This window comes from Camelus ferus, chromosome 3 (assembly GCF_009834535.1).
Source record: "Camelus ferus isolate YT-003-E chromosome 3, BCGSAC_Cfer_1.0, whole genome shotgun sequence".
Classification (NCBI taxonomy): Eukaryota; Metazoa; Chordata; class Mammalia; order Artiodactyla; family Camelidae; genus Camelus; species Camelus ferus.
Window position 1 is genome coordinate 76,750,211 of NC_045698.1, and position 21,213 is coordinate 76,771,423.

General features: G+C 43.5%; 1 protein-coding gene across 4 annotated transcripts in view; it reads left to right on the forward strand.

Annotated features, from left to right (window-relative positions):
- MCC (MCC regulator of WNT signaling pathway) overlaps nucleotides 1–21,213 on the forward strand; it is a 371,860-nt gene that overhangs the window by 260,871 nt on the left and 89,776 nt on the right. For all 4 annotated transcript variants that reach the window (XM_006192560.2, XM_032476494.1, XM_032476495.1 and 1 more), the window contains 2 exons: nucleotides 3,913–4,026; nucleotides 16,030–16,172. In XM_006192560.2, the coding sequence (XP_006192622.2) occupies nucleotides 3,913–4,026; nucleotides 16,030–16,172 (257 nt within the window). The remainder of the gene's footprint in view (nucleotides 1–3,912; nucleotides 4,027–16,029; nucleotides 16,173–21,213) is intronic.

Genomic DNA, 21,213 nt, shown 5'->3' on the forward strand with positions numbered 1-21,213 from the left:
AAGGCCCTGCTCGCTCCTCACTCAGACTGGACACCTGATCTGTCAGAGGCTAAACGAGCTTGTCCTTACAGCCAGCTGAACTAGTTGTCTTGAAGCCAGATTTCCAGGTGGCTTACTTTTGTTTTGATGCACAGTGTAAAATGAATGTGAAGCCGGGCTCAAACAGCCTAGGGAATTAGTACCTTTTATCTCCAGGAATATGAGGTATGTGTGGATTTATATCCTTTACGTGCTAGACCTAAAATTGTATAGGAAGTGCCCTGGTCCCATCCCAGCCTCACTGAGGCCTCAGGTTAATATTTTGCAGAGAATTAAGAGCCTTGACAGTCAGCTCCTTAAGCCTTGGGACTTCAGCAGAATCCTGCAAGACAGCTCTGGCCTCTCATTCCTATGCTGTTAACCACCAGGAAATGTGCTGCTCCAAGACAGGACTGTGTTACCTACTCATCTGAAAGTATCTCTCACTACCTCTAATGAGGCTTCACCTGAGAAGGTTGTTGACTTGAAACGTGCTGACTGAAAACTTGCCTGGGAAAGAGGAAATGCACCTTTGTTTAGTGATTACTTAGTTTCAGACACTGTGCTGGTCATTTTATGAACGCCATCTCATTTTGCCTTTACAACAGCCCTGTAACAGACCGATTAAATAAACTGTCCAAAGACAATTCACCGACAAGCAGCACAAATGAGATATGAACCCAGGTTTATCTGATTCTTTATGAATTAGGATTAGATCAATTTCATTTGCCAGAGTATCTCAACATAATAATTGTCTATACAACAGAAGTCTGTTCTTGCTATTCTGTTACAGAAAGAAGTCTGGGGTTAGGGTGTCCATAACTGATAGGGTGGCTTAACAAAGTTATTAGGGGTTCAGGCATCTTCCACTCCCTAGAGTGTGGACCACATCTTTATGAAGCAAGATGGCTGCTGGAGCTCCATCCATCACATCAATGTCCCAGCAGCAAGACTAGAGGAAGAGAAAATCGTTACGACCTCCATCAAAAAGGCTTTTGTAGCAACTGGCCAGTTAGCTCAGTTGGTTAGAGCGTGGTGCTGATAAAAAAGGCTTTTGTGTTCAGGAACCAAGAGTTTGCCTTCTATCAAGAGAGCTGGTGGACATGGAAAGAAGATGCAGCAGGGAAGGAAAATAACCCTTTTATGCTACAGACTTCACCTGCAGAAAACAGTCACAGCTCTTGGTTCCTTAACACAAAAACCTGTTTTTCTTTAAAAAAAAAAAAAAAAAACCCTTATTAAACAAAAAGTATCCCAAAGATGTTTGAAACCACCCAGAGGCCACTACCAAAATGTTACAATGCTATCTTTCCAGTTAATTTTTGTGTTACATTTTCATTACTTTTATGGTCAGAGGGAAATAAGTTTTCATTCACGTTAAAAAAAAAAAACCAACTTGAAAATTACTGTCAAATACAACACTGTATAGTGAGGAAAGGTAACGGTGGCCTTGGTTCTGGTGCTGAGCTCTCTGTGGGACCTGGAGTAAGCAAGTCAGTCTCTGGGTTTTCGATCCTGACCTGCGCATGTGGAAGTGAGAAGTGTCACGTACCAAGGGCCTTGTCTCCACCCAGACACCGTGATTATGACCCATGACTCAGTCTACAGAACTTAGGTGGGATTCCCCAGGCTGGCGTCTAGTCCAGATAGTTCATAATTCAGAGTTCACAGATAGATTCCAGAGTGTGTCATCGACTTGATTATATGTAACGCATGCATAAACCCCAAATGTATACTCTTCTCTAGGAGAAGGGCCCATCACATTCGTGAGATTTTTAAGAAATCTTGACATTAAGATAACTGATCCATTCCTTCAGGGCAGGCATCTTCCCCGGGGACAAGAAGGCACCTGCCCCACATGCACATTGATGGAGCCTCCCACAGTCTGGAGAGAGCGGTGCTCTCCTTCCACAGCAGTGACCCTTCCTGACCCTCCTCTGCCGTGGACTGTGATGGCAATGACCTCTGTGTGTCTCCCCATCTGGCCAGGTTCACCAAGTCAGTGTGGAGTGTGCAGCCTCCTCTGTCATCCTTTCCCCTGGGAGTAGGAGGGGCGATGTCTGAGAGAGGAGGCGCGTCTAGGCTCACACAGATGGGATCCTTGTTTCCCTCCTCTATTTCTTAAAGAACATGTCAGCTCTCCATGTATTTTATCCTTCTCACCAGCAGTAGGTGGTGACTTTTCTCCCAAGTCTGAACGTAACAGACTACAGTGTCTGACGCTGAAGGAAAATCCTCAGATTGACAGTAGAGAGGCAGTGGGGGCAACTCAGCTGCCTCAGGGAGTAAATCTGTGTTCCTCTTATCCACACTGGGAGCAAAGCTGCCTCCAAAGAGCGTGCAGTGGGAATACTGTGGTATTTGTGCTGAGAGTTTATCACCCAAACCCTGTGTCTGAAACCCAAAGTGACCTTTTTCTGAGCAGCCCTAGCCCTACGTGAGAAGGCAAATACCACCAGATTGCCTGACATTTCCTTTTTTAAATTTCATACATTCCTGATTTCAGATCGGCTATTGATCTGTTGGTCTGCAGCCCCAATGCCATTAAGTGACGTCTCATTGACTGCTTTTACAGTCTAACAGACAACTGCTGGGAACCCCCGGCCCCTGCCCTGTGCCTCCTCACCTGCTCACCCTCCCTCAGCCTCCCAGCAACCGTGCAGTGTGGAGGCGCAGGTTGCAGAAAAGAGCATTTTTCAAAACCTGGAGTTAAAATCCTCAAAGTGGAATTGCATACCATCTTACTGTGTCCGTCTTCAAAGATCACGTTTATTTGTTCACCCCTTACTTTAAATCCCTCTTGGCAGAAGCTACAAAAAACCCTACAAAGAGGAAAGGTTTGCTTGGATTCCAGTCACTCACTCAGGTGCAGTGTGGAATTGAGCTAGGGGATGGTCTGAGCTCCCCCTGGGACTGACAGTGAAGACGGGCGAGAAGTAGTGAGTCAGGGTAGAGAAGGTTGGAAGGTGCTGCTGCGGGAGCCATGGTTGAACAGATCTTAAAGATGGTCCCAGCTATCAGCCTGCAAAGCCACAGCGGGCACGTGTATAGTAGGTGTGTGTGCAGCTGAAGCTCAGTGCACAGAACATGAAGGTCGAGCAGGTTGAGATCTTGGAAGTGTGTGGTCCATTTTGTTGATCCACTGACGAATGTTCTCTCTAGCTCCAGTGAAGCTGGGAGAGCTGACTAAGGAAGGATATAGCAATGGATTCTCGGTTTATCTTTTCACAGCATAATTTATCAGAGTTCTGGCTCTGCTTCTGAGAGGCATGCTAGCACAGAAGCAGCGTCTAGTCAGTCTAGTCTAGGGGACAGTGAAGAAGGAGGAGCTGGCAAGAAAATGAATGGGTCAGCTTGAGGAGGAGAGCATCTGAAACAATGAGCCCTCCCATTTTTTTCTTAATATTCAGCCCCTTGGTTTGTCTAGACACGAAGCAATATGGCTGTTTGAACTGAGGGGGAAAATTTGAATTGCCCCATTCAACTTGCATGTCTTCCCAAAGGTGAAAGCTAATTTGGTCCTGCCTTTTCCTTGCTTCTTGAGAATCAGGCAGTTCACACCAGCTCTTAATCCCATCCTTGCTGAGGTAACTTGGGGAAAGTCCTTAGAATGAGCAGCTTTGCTCTCTGTTTTAATTTGACGATGCACAAGTCGGTCCTACTGCCCACACATAACAGTTTTCTCCCTGATACATTTAGGGTGACCATGGTACCCAGCTTGCCTGTAAGACACCTGATTTATGTCCATTGTCTCCTGAGATTAATGTCACCCAAGGTGCCCCATTTTAGATGATGCCTTTTTTATGTGATCACACTAATTACAGGGAATGAAGGGGCGGAAATGAGTTTCTGCTGAGGGGTCTAACCTTGTGCTCCTTCTTTCTGTCACTGCAGCTCCACTTGGCAGCCCTGGCATCACTCAGAGGAGACATAGTAGAGCTTAATCAACGTCTGCAGCAAACGGAGCGGGAACGGGACCTCCTGGAAAAGAAACTGGCCAAGGCACAGGTGAGGGGTCTGGAAAGGGTTATTTTTTTTTTAACTTAAAAAAAGTTTTTTAAGGTAAAACATAACTATGGAAATCCCCACAAAACAAATTACAGCTTAATGAGCAAACATTCTCATAACCACTGTCCAGGTCAAGAATTAGAACTTGCCAGTCACCCCAGAAGTCCTTCCTTACGTCCCGTCTCAATCCCACTTTCCCGCCCACCAAGGCGACTGCTACCATGACTTTTATCGTCACATTTCCTGTTTCCTTACAGTTTATTACTGGAGTTTGTATGTCCTTAGACAGTAGAGTTTAATCTTGCCCGTTTAAGAGCCGTGCGTTTCCTTGGAATCTCTTGATCCACAGGATTTTCCTCTGTTCTTTGTTGGCTTCATACTTACTCTTTTAAACCTGGCCGTTTGACCTGTAGAGTTTCCCACAGTCCGGATGTTGCTGGTTGCTCACCCGGGGTGCAGTTCAGCGTGTTCCTCTGTGCCCTGTATTTCCTGCAGAATGGCCCTGGATCCAGAGGCTCAGTCAGAGTCATAGCCAGTCCCTTTGGCAAGACTGTAGAGGGCGTTTATTTTTTTCACTGGGAAGCACATAGTATCTGGTGGGCTTGCATTCTGAGATGTTACCAGCTATCTTGTTACTCGCTGCTTAAGTTCATTGATTCATCAAGACTTACAGAACTATGATATTTTAGTTCTATCATTTCTACCAGTTCTCAGTTATTAATTGTAGTATTTTTATGGAGACATTTCCAATCATTTATGATTTTTTGAAACAATGGCATAGTTGACAGAGCAAAAGCAGAATCAGTGCTTCATTCTTTCCATTTAACGTTTTTCAAGATAATGAATTGATTTCCTATGATCCTCTGAAAGTGTTCAATAATTTTGTTAAATATTATGAACTTATGGATTTAAACGTATTTGGGTTTCAGTCCCTTGTAATTATTTTCCTTGTGGGAACTCAAGGTATACTATCTTTGGCTGGTTAAGAACCTCTTCATGATACTTTTGACATGAGCCTAGTAGTTATTCTAGGCTCATCTGGTACATTTCTTGCCCCAAATCTGCAGTTAAACACTCTCCAAGTAGTTATCGTTTCTCTCAACAGAAAATGGTATTTCAGGATCACAATCTGGGTGCCAAAGGTGCTTATTGCTTCTTGTTGGTCATTGTTTTTAGGCCTCTTTTGTAGACATAGCCAGGAAATTCTTCATTTACTTTTTTATTTATCTACATATGTATGTATGTGTAAATTTTAAGATAAAATACCACAGGAGCTCATACTGATTTCTTTAATTTAAATTCAGACTACTGGGTATTTTTTACTTAGCTTCTGTTTTTTATTTGTATCTCTTTTCTTTCACACTAAAAATCTTGATTCTTAAGTTAACAGAGGATGGTTGAATTAGAATAATCCATAATTACTTATTTGCTTCATCCCATATTATATGCAAATAGTCCCAAAATAATAATGTTAATACTGCCATAATAGTTACTGAGAAGAATTTGTAAGGTTGTTTTGCATTATGCTTTCCTCATTCCCCCACTTTTTTGCAATTGTACTGTGTCCACACTGCCTCACCATATGGCCAGCACATCTCACACTCTCCCCTCTTCAGTCCTCATTTAGTCTTCTACAAGTAAACTATATACTTAATGTTTACTATGGTCTTTATGTCAGTGTCCCTCTGTTTATTTGTTTGTTTATTGCCTGCAGCTCATACTCTGGTAGATTTCCTCAGGGAGGACTCATGGGAATAATCTTCACTAAGTTCTTACTTGTTAATAGCAGTACGTCTCTGCCCTTCGTACCTGAAAAACATTTTTGCTGGATATAAAACCTTTGACTCAGCTTTTCTTTGCTTGAATATGTTTCTTTATTCTCTTTTGGCATAGAGTGTTGCTTTCAAAGTCTGTTGGTAATACACCATTCTTTCCCTCACAAGACTTGTACTTTAGACATTCATAGCATTTTTTTCTTGCTTACTCTTTCTTTCTTTCTTCCTTCCTTCCCTCCCTCACCTTCCTCCCCTTCTTCCTCCCTTCCTTCCTTTTTTTTATTTCTTCCAGTAATTTTACTAGAGTAACTCTTATTCTTGGTCATTCTGGTTTGGTATTCTCATGTTTGCTGTGTTTTCTTTAGATTATACTTTATAATCTTTTTTTTTCAGAGAAGTTTGTTTTTAATTATAGTATTTAATATTGTTTTTTCCTTGCTTTTTTTTTCTTCAAGAATGCTTATTATTTGTATCTTAGACCTTCTTTGCCTGTCTTCAATATCTGTCACTGTCTCAAATCTCTCCCTTTCCCTTTGTTTTTCTTATTTTCCATCTTCTGTTTTTCTTGGAGCTCGTGTGTCATATTTATTCCCTCTTGTGTACCTTCTAGTTTAGTCTTTATTTCTGAAATGCATTTTTAAAATTTTATTTCTTTTGTGTGTGTGTTCTATTACCTTCTTTCTGAGTTTTATATGTTCTGAATTATGGTCTTTCATGCTTTATGTCATTTCATCTCCTTGAAGTCTTTTAGCTTATTTTGAAATAGTAGTCTATTGTTTTGTGCTTTTTTTGGAGGGTGGGGTGGGGAAGGTTCTATTTTGTGGTATGCTTTCATGATTTATGGGGATGTTATTCTGCTCTTTTCTTCTTTCTTATGACTTTATGTGGAATTTGACCTCAATACTTTTCTGTTTCTCATTTTTACGTGAAAACTAATTTCTTTGAACTTTTAGGAGACAGAGTTGAAGTGGCTTTTTTAAGTTCATAGAGCTTAGTCTTGTGTTGTTTTCATGTATTCACAAATATGGGAGCCTACTTTCTGACACTTCCTGGCTCTGTTCCCCCCATCTGCCTCTACCTGGATCTGTTCTTTGCCTTTGTCTCTATGATCCCCGTCCTGTTCAATTTTGATCCTACTACCAGCAGCTTCTCCTCTTGGCAAGGAGTCCTGGGACCATCTTGGAAGTTTCATAGGGACTAGCTGCTTTTAGCCCCTTCAGATCTTACTGTGGACCCCTTGCTCACTCACTCTTGGCCCAGGAAAAACCCCTCCAGTTTTAGCCACTGTTCTCCAATTGGCCCTCCCTACTTTCCTGTGAAGACTTACTGGTTATTTTGGGGTTTTCCAGTTCTCAGGCCCATCAGCCTTGTTGCTTCCCTGTGCTTCCGCCCACACAGAAACCATTCAGGACTTGTGGATGCTGTTGGTTTGCCCCTACTTGCTTGTACTTTGTGGTTTAAGAGGCTACCTTGTCTCCAAGCATTGGGTTTTGCTATGTAGATTCTCTGTCTGTTTTTGTGTGGGTATTCAGAGATTCAGATTCAGGCTACCACAGGCATCGGTCTAGAATGACCTTTGGAAAGTTCTGAAAATTCATGTCCCATCATTGTAGACTGTTTGAGTAGGGAGGAAAGACCCTTTGTACTTGAGATCATCCACTTCCACATTTGACAGGCAACCTAGAGAGGTTAACTTGCTTACTCAAGGTCAAATGAACAGCTTAACACCAGAGCCAAGACGAGGACACCAATGTTCTTTTCTTGTATAGGATGTTATAGAGACAAAATTTTTCATTTTTTACTTAGATGAAAACTTTACTTGAAATATTTTCCCTCTGATTATAAAAGTAATGAAAATGTGATAGAAAAAACTGGAAAGAGAGCATTATAATGTTTCAGAAGTGGACTCTAGTGAATTAAAACTTAAAATGCTTTTTTGTTGTTTCTTTAGTTTGTTCTTTAAGAAAATGATTGTCTTTATATTAAAGAAAATAATAGAATGGTGTTAAGTTGATACAAAGCTAAATGTTAATAGTCCTTATTGGAGAGATTTTTTTTTTTTTAAGAAAGAAGTAATTGTGAATGCTTTTAACTAGAAGCTGGCAGGGACCCAAGTCTTAGTTTTAAAAGATGACCAAGAAGGTATTTATTAAAACGTAGGCTTACAAAGACAGAGCAGATTGGGCAGAGGGTGATAAGAGGTGAATGGGAAACTTTCTGTCTGCTGTGTCAAGGATTGATTCAGCTCCCTGTTGACTTCCTCACGGTAAAGGCATTCTCATGTAATAGTTTTGATGGCTGGTATTACCCAGTGGTTACATCAGAGCACCATTAGTTGGCTCTCCTGTTTGCATTCTTTACATTAAATATACTTTAAAATTACTCTCTGTTCCTTTCACTGGAAATGTCTTCCCAGTTCAGACACTGGGACCCGGGAAAGAACATGAAAAAAAGAAAAAAAAAGGTCAGGCTTGCCGCCAGGCTCGTACCTATTATAAAGATGAGATTTATGCGAGAAAAGTTAAGAACAGGGAAATGTCTGAGCCATGCTCTCCATGTTATGTGCCGTGGTAAGTGATTCGTGTTTGAGGCTCTCCAGATCATGGAAGAGCAAGTTTGGGTGTAAATGTGTACTCCATGGATTTGCTAAGTTTTACCAGCTCTCTAAATATTACAGAGCTATGATTAAAATGTAAAATATAAATGGTTGTTGTGTTCATTAGAAAGGAAGAGAGCTCAACATCTGTTGAGTGATTATTTATGGTGATACTGGTACTACTTGAGTAAAAGAAGTCTCATTATACATGGTCGGAAGTGGAAGTTTAACAATACTGATGGGAAGGGAAGAGCTGAGCAAAGGAGCCCACTACCAATATGATAGGGAAGGCAAATTACTTCTGTATTAGTTTCCTATTGCTGCGTAACAAATTGCCCTGAACTTACTGGTTAAAACAACACACATTTATTATCTCACAGTTTCTATGCATCAGGAGCACAGGCATAGCTTAACAAACCTCTGCAAGTTTGCTGTCAAGGTGTTGGCAGAGCCGAGTGTTCATCTGAACGCTCAACTGGGAAAGAGTTCACCTCCAAGCTCACTCACATCGTTTGTGGAATTTCTTTGTGGTTGTATGATTCGTGGCAGCTTGCTTCCTGAAAGCCAGCAATGGGAAGATTCTAGAATGAATCTGCTGGCAAGACAGAGTCTTATATAATGTAATGCAGTGATGGGAGTGACATCCCATCACCTTTTCCACATTATATTAGTTGAAGGCAGTCACATGTCCCACCCAGACTCAGTGAGATGGTATCACACAAAGGAGATGCAGGGATCATGTGGGCGCCTTAGAGCCTGTCCATCACAGCTTCCAGGGGGGTTTGATTAACAGCGCCACTGTTCGCTTGTACCAGTAGTGATAATCACCATACCTCTTTAGCTCTATTTTGTGCCAGGCGGTGGGACAAGCATTCCACATGCTTTATCTCACCGAGTTCTCACAGTGGCCTCTGATGTAGTTACTATCAACAGTCCCATCCTACAAATGAAGAAATTGAGGTTTAGGGAATTTGAATATCTTGCCTGAGATTATGTAGCTAGAAAACACAAAGAGTCAGGGTCTGAATCCAGGTTTTGTGGGAATCTATAGCTGTACTAATCCTGTTTTTTAATTGTTTTTTTAAGCTGCCCAGGCTGCCCAGAGAGGATCTCAAAGAGGGTGGGGAATAGGGCACAAGTTAATTTGATTTAAATATCTCTACCCTCCCAAGTCAGACAAGTGTTCAGACACGTGCATGCCTTTGCACCCACACAGAACAGCCTCATGGGGAACCAGCTGGTGGGAAATGGCAAAGATCTATGGTGCTGATTTAATGCTTTCAGTGTATTTTCTTCTTATTTAGTACCAATAATTATTTTAATAATTGTATTCTTAAAAAGTAACTAGAAGGAGGGAGAGGGTATAACTCCGTGGTAGAGTGCATGCTTAGTATGCACGAGGTCCTGAGTTCAGTCCCCAGTATCGGCATTAAAAATAAATAAAAAAATAAACCTAATTACCCTCCCCACAAAAAAAATTTTTTTTTAAGTACTACAGAAGGAGATATATCAAAATAAGCTTCTAAGCCCTTGTGAAGTAGGTCAGCAGTGAGTAATACAATAGACCTGTTTCTGAGCTCTTTCTCTTTAGAAAGCAAGTGTTCTGAATTTTCTACCCCTTGGAAACATACATAGTTTTATGAAATGTAATGGAGGGAGTGTTTTCTTTCATCCTTCTTTTGTATGAGATACTGAATGATGTAGTTTGGATGCCTTCTTATTGCCAGGACCTCCCCCAGCGCCATTCCTTTCCCATTTGTTTAGATTCTTGGGTACACTGCTCTAGCTGTTTGCTTTTGTCAATGGCATGTCCATTTGTGCTGGGCCTCTTTGTTTAGCTGGCTCAATTCCCCATTCCACCCCTCGGGAGAACCTGGGCAAGGACTTAGAATGAGGTTAGAAATAGCCTGAGTAGTATTACTTGCAATCAATCCAGTGAGCCCCTGAGAAAGCAGCATTACTTCTTAGCATATTTTAAGAGAGAGTGGTACTGACCCCCTTCCCAGGATGGCTGAGAGGGTTAACAAATTATTGATGGCATTGCATTTTTCCAGAATGGCGTTTATAATACTCTTAGGTTTGACAGCTGAGACTAATGTGATGATTAAGGCTCAGTGGCCTCTGCGGAGTAAGATAAAACCCAGTGAAGAACATTAACAAAACCATAAAGCTCCTTTGCATCACCACGTCGCACAGGGTTTTTCCAACAAGAGCTCAAGTTCTCTGGCCCGTCTGTGTCAAGGCTGACTCACAGCTTTATCCCTGGATTGCACCAACTGCACTGATGAGCCTAAAGGGTTTTATTCTTGGTGGTTGTAACGATGATATTGCTTGCTTTTATTTAACATTTTTGCATATAGGCAGTTTCACCGATTTATGTGGGTAGACACAAGTATTTATATAGGTTTTAAATTTGTTTCATCATCGTCATGTTAGGAGAGCTGAAACCTAGAGAAAAAGCTCAGGGTATGTATTCAGTGCCAGATGAAATTCAGGAAAAGGAAAAATTCCATCCTATCTCAGCCCAGTCTTTTTTGCTTTGCCTTTCAAACTGGAAGTCTGTAGCAGCAGGAGAATCTAAGCTCCTAATGATGCTGACCTCCAGAAAGTCATGGCCGGCAAGGTTCTGCAGCCTTAGGCTTTCTGGCTTCGCTGTACTGTTGGATCAAAGATGGGATGTGGATTGGAGAACCCTGGATACAATTCTCTGTAATAATAGGGGAAAAAAGCAGTAGCGTGTTGTTTGAGACCATTTGTTATTTTGTTCAGCCAAAGTTGTATGAGATAGTTTGCCACAGTAAGGAGTAGAAAAGACTCCCTCATTTGTGAGTTTTGCTGGAAGAAGCCGCCATTGCATTCTGTTTAGAAGTTTGTTGCTGAATGCTTGACATCGACAGCTAAAGCTGGGTTGGTGGGAGCTGGAGGGACTTAGAATTCCCTGCTTTGTATCCCCTTGTGTCTATGTTTCTATTTTGGTGCTCCCAGGGGTTTGAGGAGAGAGCTATTGGGGTGTCCTGGCTCTCCTCTGGTGTTGTCCGGCACAATGTTCATGTTTCCCGGGGTTCACCAGAGGTGATTCAGGGTAGGGATCACTCTGCTGCCACTTGAGATATTTAGGTAAACGGTAAGAAGGAGGTAAGCAGGGCTGGGAGGGAGTAGAAGGGAGCGCCTCGGCCCCTTGATGGCATGAACAGGAACCAGAAGGTTACCAGAGCATTCTGTTTGTTATCTGGATTATAACAGATAAATCTGTTACTGTACACTTACTCTGTCTTCATCGATAAAACAGCTGTATCGTTAGGATGTGCAGGATAACAAATAACCCCACATTTTCAATGGCTTAAAGTATCAAAAGTTTATTTTTTTGCTCCTTGCTAGAAGCTCCCTGGGGCTGGCAGGTAATTCTGTTGTTCTGTCCTCACCCAGCCTCCCAAGCCAATAGCCTCTCCCATGTAGAATGTTGCCAACAGCCACGGCCAGGGGAAGGGGATGTGGGAAACCCCACAGGAGCTCTTAAAGGCTTCCAGGCAGAAATGGTGTATATTCATTCATATCTCATTGGACAAAACAAGTCACATGGCCTTATCTAGCTTCAAGGGGGAGGAGAAATATAGTCCCACCATGTCCATGGATGGAGGTGCACCAGAATCTTGGTGAACACCCCTGCTGGCTGCCGCGGGGGTGCTGGGGCTTCTGTAATGTGCACCCCACACTGTGGTCCTGGCAGTGTCCCACTTATGTAAAAAAATACTGGAGAAAAATGAACACTGTTTGAAAACAGATTGTGTTCATGAATTGTAAGAAAATGGATGCTGTTTTATCATTCTTTAAAAACGTCTATAATGTACTTTAACTGGTTACTTAGAATTGAACAATTTGTGCAAGCATTAAGTAGTAATAGGAGAAATACTCTTCTTTTCCTGTTGAGTTGTCGTTATTATATTACCTTCTTCGGTGAGGCTTTACTGAGATACCTGCCCAGAGATGACTCTTCCATGGACGTCAGTATACAGCTTGGCCCAGCCTGTGTCCTTGTGAAACAGAATACTTGAAATCACACAACCTCCTGAGTTAAAAAATGCCCTCGGAGACTCGGGTGGTGAGAGGCACAGGTCAGTAGCGATACTGCAGCGAGATGATAGAGTTGGGTCTCCCTTTCACAGGCCAGTCCTGCTTGTGTGGGAGGTCGGCAGGGCAGGAAGGCACTGATCGTGCACAGAATGGCTCTGCCTGCCCTGGATGCCACCCACTCATCTTCCACTTCTCCTGCACTAAAGTGCCAGGTTCCTGGGTGTGGTCTCGTGTAAGTTAAGGGCGCTGTTTCACAAGGGTGTTTTGTTGAGTTCTCTGGGCTCCTGCAGGTAATGACTTGCTTCCTCCTGCACTGCTGCCCTGTGGGAGTTGCTCCACTTTTCCCTGCATCACAGCTTGGAAAAGCTCAAGGGGTTTTCACCGAGCTTGGAGAGCCGTGCTTTGGCAAGTGCACACATCTTTGGCAAGGTGCAGCGAGCGTGTGCAGAATGGGTGAAGCCTGTTTAGTGAGGTACCTCAAGGGGATGTTGCTTTTCGCAGATGACCCTTGGGTTATGTCTTCTTAGTCATTCATTTCTCTGGAGGCTAGGAGTTTTGATTATTTTCCTGTATTCTCTTTTCTCCGGGATACCGTTCTACCATCACTTCTTCTCCCCACCCCCATTTTTGTCCATGTTTCTTACTCACCAGCAGAGATGTCACTTGGAAGCTGCAGCCACATTGCCCTTTAAGGTGGGTGTCATGTCACGGGGACCCTTCCTATGGTACCTCGCACAGTCTCTTAGATGGTTTGGGAAATCAAGACACATCTCTTATATTTAGAGAAAGTATTAAATTATAGAGGCATTTCTACCATTTGGGGAAAAAAACATACGTAGGGAAAAATCTAGGAATGTAACCCAGATCGCTTTGCCTTTGAGAAATTTTTTCCTCCAAGATGTTCTTGTTGCTACTTCCAGATGAACCCCCAAGTTCCAAACAGACATTACGAATCTTGTTTCTCCTTTCAGCTACACGCACTATTCTGTCTGACTGAATCATCAGGCTTCCTGTTGTGTCTCGTTCCTACGCATAGCCTCTGGGAAGACTTTGCTGTTGGAAGCAGGGGTGAGGGCGGTACCACACCCACTGTGGTGCTCTGCTCTCCTTATCCGGGCACCAGCCAGTCCCAGGAGCTCACCTCCTAGACAGCTCCTCACAGTCAGCAGCGAGGCCCAGAACTGTCTTGTGGTTAGCAGTTGATCCTATGCCTTTTCCTTGCGTAAACCTGGTGCACCTTAATTTTTAAGTGGATTTTGCAGTTTCTTGTCAGCCTTGGTGGTGGTGGTGGCCTGTTGACCTGTAAACACTGAAGGAGGAGGAGTAAGTGGAGAATTGAAGGGAGAGTGAGAGCTCGTGGAGTTTGTAAGGGGAAGCATTTCACAGTAGTTGATTGCCCTAGAGAACCAAATGTGGGGGAAGAAACCCAAAGCAAGAACCAGCAAGATGGCCAATTAGTCGTGACATTGATGAGATCCAGGTCAGACCGGGCATTATCTCGTGATCATTGTGAGGTCTGGAACTGGTGGCCTTCATGAGAGTATCGGCCACACACGCACGTATAGATAACAGCATACAGCACACACACGGGTGCGTGTGTGGACATGCACACACACACTCACATACACAGTTTGAAGATAGGAATAAAGACCAGTAACCAAAGCTCATAGATCTTCTGCAAGGATGGAGAGGAACAGTATTCTGCTGTTGGTATATTCCAAGGAAATATGAAGCTCTTCCACTTACCTGGCAGATACTGTGTATGAGACACTGTCATTTTGTGGCTGAAAAGGCATAACTTCATGGAAAGAGTAATTGTGTCCTGTTAACGGTTTTGTTCTGTTTAGGAAAACTTCTGTGTAGATGTGCCTTTCCCTCATCCTTCATCCTTGCCTCTGGTTCCACTTATTGCCTGTGTGTTGGACCTGGAGTGGAGGTTATTTGATGTTTCATGTTGTCACTAAGAACAGAAGTTTACATCATTGTTTGTCTGAAAGTAACCATCTCACCAAGGACCATAATACAGGTTCCTCAGCCTTAGTGCCTCCAGTCTTATTTCTGGAGCTCTGAGCAGCACCGAGGAAGTTTCTGCATTCATATTCATCAAGTTCTTGTTCACAGGTGTGGTCCCTGCCATGATTTATACCAACACATTCATCAGACTTTGCTGAGTACTTCTGTTTCAGTATTGAGTTGAGCTGAGTGTAGCTTTCTGTTTATTTTTGAAGGCTTTTTGTCCCTGCCCAACAGCTTCTGGGTTACACAGTTGGAAGCCTGGCAGATTTAGGGAGGGGGGAGGACATTGGAGGTGGTGGGTGAGAAGTCTTACCCTTGCCCACCTGCCACCAGCCCTGAAAGTGCAAAGCTGGCCAGTACATATGGCTCTTGGCATTAGGAAAACCTTGCTGAAAATGAAATTAAAATTCCTCTGCTGGACAGGAAATTAATCAGGGCTGAACACAGTAGACAGGGACAAGCTAGACTCCTTGTTCTATCTCTGACTGGTGTTTTATTATTATGTAAATGAGATGAAATGCATGGTGACTGGTGGGGGGTTGAGGAGGGAGAGAAATGAGAGAGATGAACAGGTTCCCTAGAATTTAAACTCGAGCTCCAAAGATGTTTTTATAGCATCTGCTGTTTCCTAGTGCATCAAATGCTAAGCAAGGGAAGCTCCTCGCCTTCTTTTGTCATTGTCTCTGCAAAGCCACCTTCTTGACAGTGTGATACATTGCAGTTTATTCATCCCATCGCACCTCCAGATCACCCACAGTGAACCAGGCCACGTGCCAGGGGCTGGGGCTAAGTCATGAGAACACCCAGGCCCTGCCTTCCCGGAGTTTACAGTCTGGTGGGAAAGGATACTGGAAAGCATTATGTCTGGAGATAACCAGACAGGTAAGAACTGGTGTCATACAACTTAGGATTATTAGGTTGCAAAGTGGGTGAAACATACCCCAGCAAACTTCAGCAAAAAAAGGATTGAATTGATAAAAGGAAAACTAAGCAACCATAAAGGATCCTGGGAAGGAAGCTCTGGGGATGGAGGTGGTGGGAAGGAACTAAGTGACAGTCTCATCAGGACCCTCAGTCATGAGAATTGACACCATGCAAGCTTAAGTTCATTCAGTCAGGACTCAGATTCCAAAAGGGAGGTATCTGATGTGTCCACCTTGGGCCACTTGCCCACTTTTTGGCTGGGGAAAAGCAGGAGACTTGGATAGAGCTACTAAGACCACATGCAGTGGGAGAGGGACCTTTCCCCAAAGAGCAAATGAGAGCTAGGAAGGTGAAGACTCGACTTCCACCAGGGGCTTTGTAAAGTTCAGCTGTTGCTGTGTCTTCTGGGATGCGTGGCCCATGAGCAGGTATGTGTCTCTCCCTCCTCAACCCCCCACCAGTCACTGTGCATTTAATCTCATTTACATAATAATGAGCAGGTATGTGTTTATTGGGAGTGTACGCAACATGTGGTTGTGTATTTGAGGCCTTAAAACTAGAATCACTCACCTGTAAGTGTGTCCACTCACTGCCATTCCTGTCTTGTCCTCTTGACCCCAGTGTGAGCAGTCCCACCTCATGAGAGAACATGAGGACGTCCAGGAGCGAACGACACTTCGGTACGAGGAACGCATCACGGAACTCCACAGCATCATTGCGGAGCTCAACAAGAAGATAGACCGACTGCAGGGCACCACCATCAGGTAGTCACTCGGCTCCGAGTCCAGGCTCTCTCTGCCCCTCTGGGCAGTCACTTGGGTCTTGGGCTTGAAGGTGCCCCTATGAATTGGAACAATGTTTTATTTGTAACTAAGGTTTTTACAGTTGATAAATATTTTCTCTTTGTTACCCATGTGCTCTCCCCTCCATTATTCTGTTCTGACCTTGATCCTCAGGATAACCCACAAAGGTAGACAGGGTGGGAGTTGTAATCCCTCACTGATTGATCAGGGGGAGTTGAGTGAGATGCATTATTTACAAGTTCTGTATAGAGCCCTTCTCCCTCTGTCTTAGAAATCCGCATCCCCACCACCCCTTTTATTCAGCATCTCTGCTCTGGTTGTACGAAAACTCTGCCTCCCTTGGGGATCTTGAGAGATTTATGAATGTGGCTTTTAACCCAACATTCCATACACTTCTAGATAATCTAATATTTTGAGCTCACCTCAAGTTGACTTACAACATTGACATAGCCTCTTACAAACTCCTAAGGGAGGAACAAGATTTGATCTATCACTTGACTGGAGAAAAAGCTGAGGCTGAAAAATGTTAAGCGGCTACTTTGAAGTTAGACTTAGCAGAGAGTAGGGGTGAAGTTAGAACCCATCATATCTCTGCCTCTATTTAATTTTCTTCCCCTAAAAGTGATTGGTGGGGATTCTGCCTTCCTTGCTTATCAACCAGTTGGCCCCTGAGTCTTCCGCACACAGCACTCAGTTGGTGTGTCTGCCTTGCTGTTCAGAAGAGGGGTTTGCTTTCAAGGACTTACTAAGCCAAGGATGAGAACTTTTATCTTCCTGCCTGTGCTCAGGGAATAGCCCTGGGGAAAGCAAATGGCTGGCATCTACTTTTATGGCGAAAGAGTACTTTGTTCTCTGAATGTTTGTACAAGGCACAATTAAAACAGTTTTAGAGGCAGCTTCTTTAAACTCTCCCTCTGGAAGTCCTGGGTTAGAAGAAACTTTGCATGCATTTTGTTCCAACTCTGAGAGCTGCAGTGGTGCTGGGGCTACTTGATGAGGGTACCGATGGGCCTCTGTTTCAGGGCAAAGTTGTGGGGAAAATCTGCCCTGAACTGGAGCCACACGATAAATTGTATTTTCCAGCTGAGAACCTCAAGGCTTTTAAATTGTATCCTGGTCTTCAGAATGATTGTAGGTTAGAAATGCATGAGCAGAGAAGAATTTTCAGCCCAAAGAAATGATTATAAGCAGGCTCAGAGGGGGCTGACGGCATACATTGGCAAATTTGTCATTTCCATTAAGACATGCTGCCCTTTTAAACACTTGAGAAGGCAAGGCAAATGGGCTCAGTGAGCTGTGAAAAAAATGCATAACACATCACCTGGAAAACTGAATTTCAGGATGTTTAAATTGAATGTAATGGCCAAACTCCTTCATGTTAAAATACAGTGAGCTTCCTGAGCATAAACATATATTGGTGCCTTTTATTTAAAGGAAGATTGCATCTGGACAGATGTTACATTAAATTCTGCCAGTTTTCATTATGGAAATGAGCTCTCCCCTCCTTGAGGAGGGGACTCCCTGCAAGGCTGGAAGACACGCAGGCCTGTGGGCCAGTAAGACGGGCTCTTGTCCTCTGAGCTCGGGTGGCTAAAGCATCTCCCCAGCCCCCACCACTCCAGGAAGTCGGTTTGCGCTCAGGTCCTGAGATGCTATGGAAGACCCAGTGCAGTAGGGGCCAAGTGCTTTGGATGAACTCTAACAGCCCTAGCATGTCCGGGGGGTAGAGGACTGTCATGCTAGTCAGGTGCAATTCTGGGGCCTTATAGACTTTCTTGTCACTTCAATCTGGGCCTGAGTTAGGAATTTATTGGAAAAGTTGAAAAATCATTAATAAGCATCTAGACTATGTAAGTTATGACATATCTGTGTTTAAGCCATGTTGAATTGCATAAGGGAAAAAACGCCAATCTCATCGTTTAAAGTTTTTATCTCGGGTCTTGATGGGAGAATCAGGAACCTTCTGTGACTGCCCTAAAAGACTCTCCCATCTCTTACAGCCACAGGGCTAATGTAGCCAAGAGTCAGACACTGCAGGTTGCAGAATTCCAGTGTAAGTTGAATTCATAGCCACATCAGATCTCTTAGCTTAAAGGTTAAGCATTGATAGAAAAAGATGAAATGGTGACATTGGGTAGATTGAAATGAATCAGAACACCTAGACCCTACAAACTCCACCGAGCCTGCCCTCCCGCAGAAGTAGCCCCCCTCCCTGTCTGATAAGGTCGGTCCTACCTTGCTTGGAGAGTCAGTAGCAATCTGATTCCAGGTAGAGGGTACCAGATGCTTTCATGCCCCACTGCTACTCCATTCATCTTTATCTTTATCTTGAAGCCTAAAAGTAGTCAAATCCCATCATGTCTCAGGAGGATAGGTAGAAAATCCAACCTGGAGAGATACAGCTAAAATAGGAAAAGACTTGTAAGATTTTATTCATTTATATTCACAGAAACTTGCGAGGAATATGTGTAGGATTAGGACCTAAGTTTCTGGACGAGGGAGAGGAGAATATAGTGTTGGATTGATGTTGAATTTATCAATATGACTGTTCCTATCAGAGATTCTGGATTTGGTGTGTTAGCTCCAGCGGTTTGATTAAATGAAAACTAGAATCAGTGGTGGATTACATTCAGTAATGTTGGAAGGCCAGAACTTCTCTAGTATAATATATATAATATAATATAATATCCAGAGGTCAGGAGAGTCAGAAGTGTTGGGTGGGAGATGATGTTATTAAAATGGGGTCTTTGATGCCATTTAACTACTGGAGTCACTGTGGGTTTGGTTTACTACATTGGCCAACAGGGCTACAGTAGTAATCAAAAAGATTTGACGTGTAGAGACTTTTGATACTGGCTGACTGATCACAGGGTCTCTAAGATCAGTATAAATGGACAGCCTAAAACTAAAGTTTTACATTATCTTTATAAAAAAAAAAAAACAACAAAAAAAAACTCTGGTCTGGTGAACAGAGACTTGACTTGCCATTGCAATGGAGAATCATGGCTTCTTACCCAGTTCCCTTATGTGACCCAGTTCTCAGAACCAGAGCCCTTTAGATGAAGATATTTACAACCCTGGCACAAGTAGGTATGGTCAGTCTTCCTTCTGCCCTTTACGCAAGGGAGACTACACAGTGGAAAAAAAGAGATGTCCACATTCTAGGCTGATTTTTGTTTCTGAGCTAATAATAGCCCCTAGGATCCAAAATGCACGCAGTCTACCGTCTGGACGGGGATTTATGCGGGTATATTAGTCAGCTGAGGCTGCTGTAACAAAATACTATAGCCTGGGTAACTTGAACAATAGGAATTTATTTCCCACCTTTCTGGAGTCTGGGAACCTTGGGATCAAAGTGCCATCCAATTGAGTTCCTCAGTGAGGGGGGCTCTCTTCATGTCTTGCACGAGGCTGCCTTCTCACTGTGTCTTCACATGGCAGGGAGAGGTGAAGCAAGCTTTCTGGTATCTCCTCTTACAAGGACATTAATCCCATCATGAGGGCTCCACCCTCATGACCTCATTCAAACCTGATTATCCCCCAAAGTTCCCATCTCCAAATACCATTACATTGAAGGTTAGGGATGCAGCGCATGCATTTTGGGAGTGAGTGTGTGTGGAGGGGGGGGGAGGTGACAGTGGACAATAACACATAATTCAGTGCACAGAAGGTCAGGTGACAAGTGGCATCATGACCTGAATCCATCTCATTGTGGACCTAGTCTACCATAGTGCACCATCTGGATTGTAGTATTTTTAAATTCTCTATGCATGTGGTAAGTGCTCCCAACTAGCAACAGCATATGGTGCTGCTTTTTTGGGTCCAGGGACCAAGAAGTGGAAGTAGAAATGGCTCCTCTCATTCATACACCTAAAATGTTGTTACTTCTCATCCTTGTGATTTTGAGCTCCGCTAGTTTAGAAGTTTTAGTTCTCAAGGGATCTTTGTCTCCACCAGTGAACATAGCTATCATTCCATTGTCTGCCACCGGGCCCTTGGGACACCTCATGCTTCTGAATCAACAGGCAGTGAAGTGAGTTACTATCCTGGCTGGAGTGATTGATCCTGACTACCAAGAGGAGACTGGATTTTTACTATACCAGGAGGCAGGGAGGACTATGTCTGGAACTCATGAGATTGTCTAGAATACCTCCTAGAAGTTGCTGATAGTAGAAGTTAGTAGATAAGAGGATCACAACACAGATCAGAAGCCCCTCAGGAATGAAGATGTCTGATTACTTCACTAGGCAAAGAACTCTAGCCACCTGTGATGCTGGCCAAACACCAAGGAAATAGGGGTTTCCTAGTGGAAGACGGAAGCTATAAATGGTAACTGTAGTCTCATGACCAGTTGCAAAAAGGATGGCCAGGGTGTGCATATTTTCTTGCTTGTTTATGTGTGTATGCAATTTCCTGTTTATTCTCTTATTTTCTCCTAATATATCAGGTGAGTTGGAATTGGTGAAACTTTTCATTTAATAGTTAGGCTGCGTGATACCTAGGTGAATGTGCCAATGAACTAGAAGAGGAGGGATATAGCTAACAGTGGATATAATTACTGGCAGGACTTTGGGTCTCCCATTTTGATGAGAAGGTGAGTACATATGCTTTTGAATGAGGGGTAGTTACAGAAGCCTGTTGTCATTCCTACTGCAGTTTGGAAATGTAAGTTTGTGTAAGAGGTTGTCAAGTGGCCAAAGACAGTAGATAATGATGGATGTTGTCTGGCACCTGGTACCATCCCCACCCCTTCTCTCTACTCTCCCCCAGATCAAAGAGGCTGGAGCCTGGGGACTACTCCCCAGACTCCCTCAACAGCTAGGCTCTGGGACACAGTTTTGGTTCTGCCAATGATACGCATTCAACTGGGGTCTGGGAGGCAGAAAGGAGGTGGGAGCCATTGTCCCTTAGGCCATGATGGTGGCAGCTGACATACAGGCTTCGGTCAACATGAGGTCCTGCATTGACTGGCCAGACCCTGGAGCTGTGGGCGGGTGTGAAG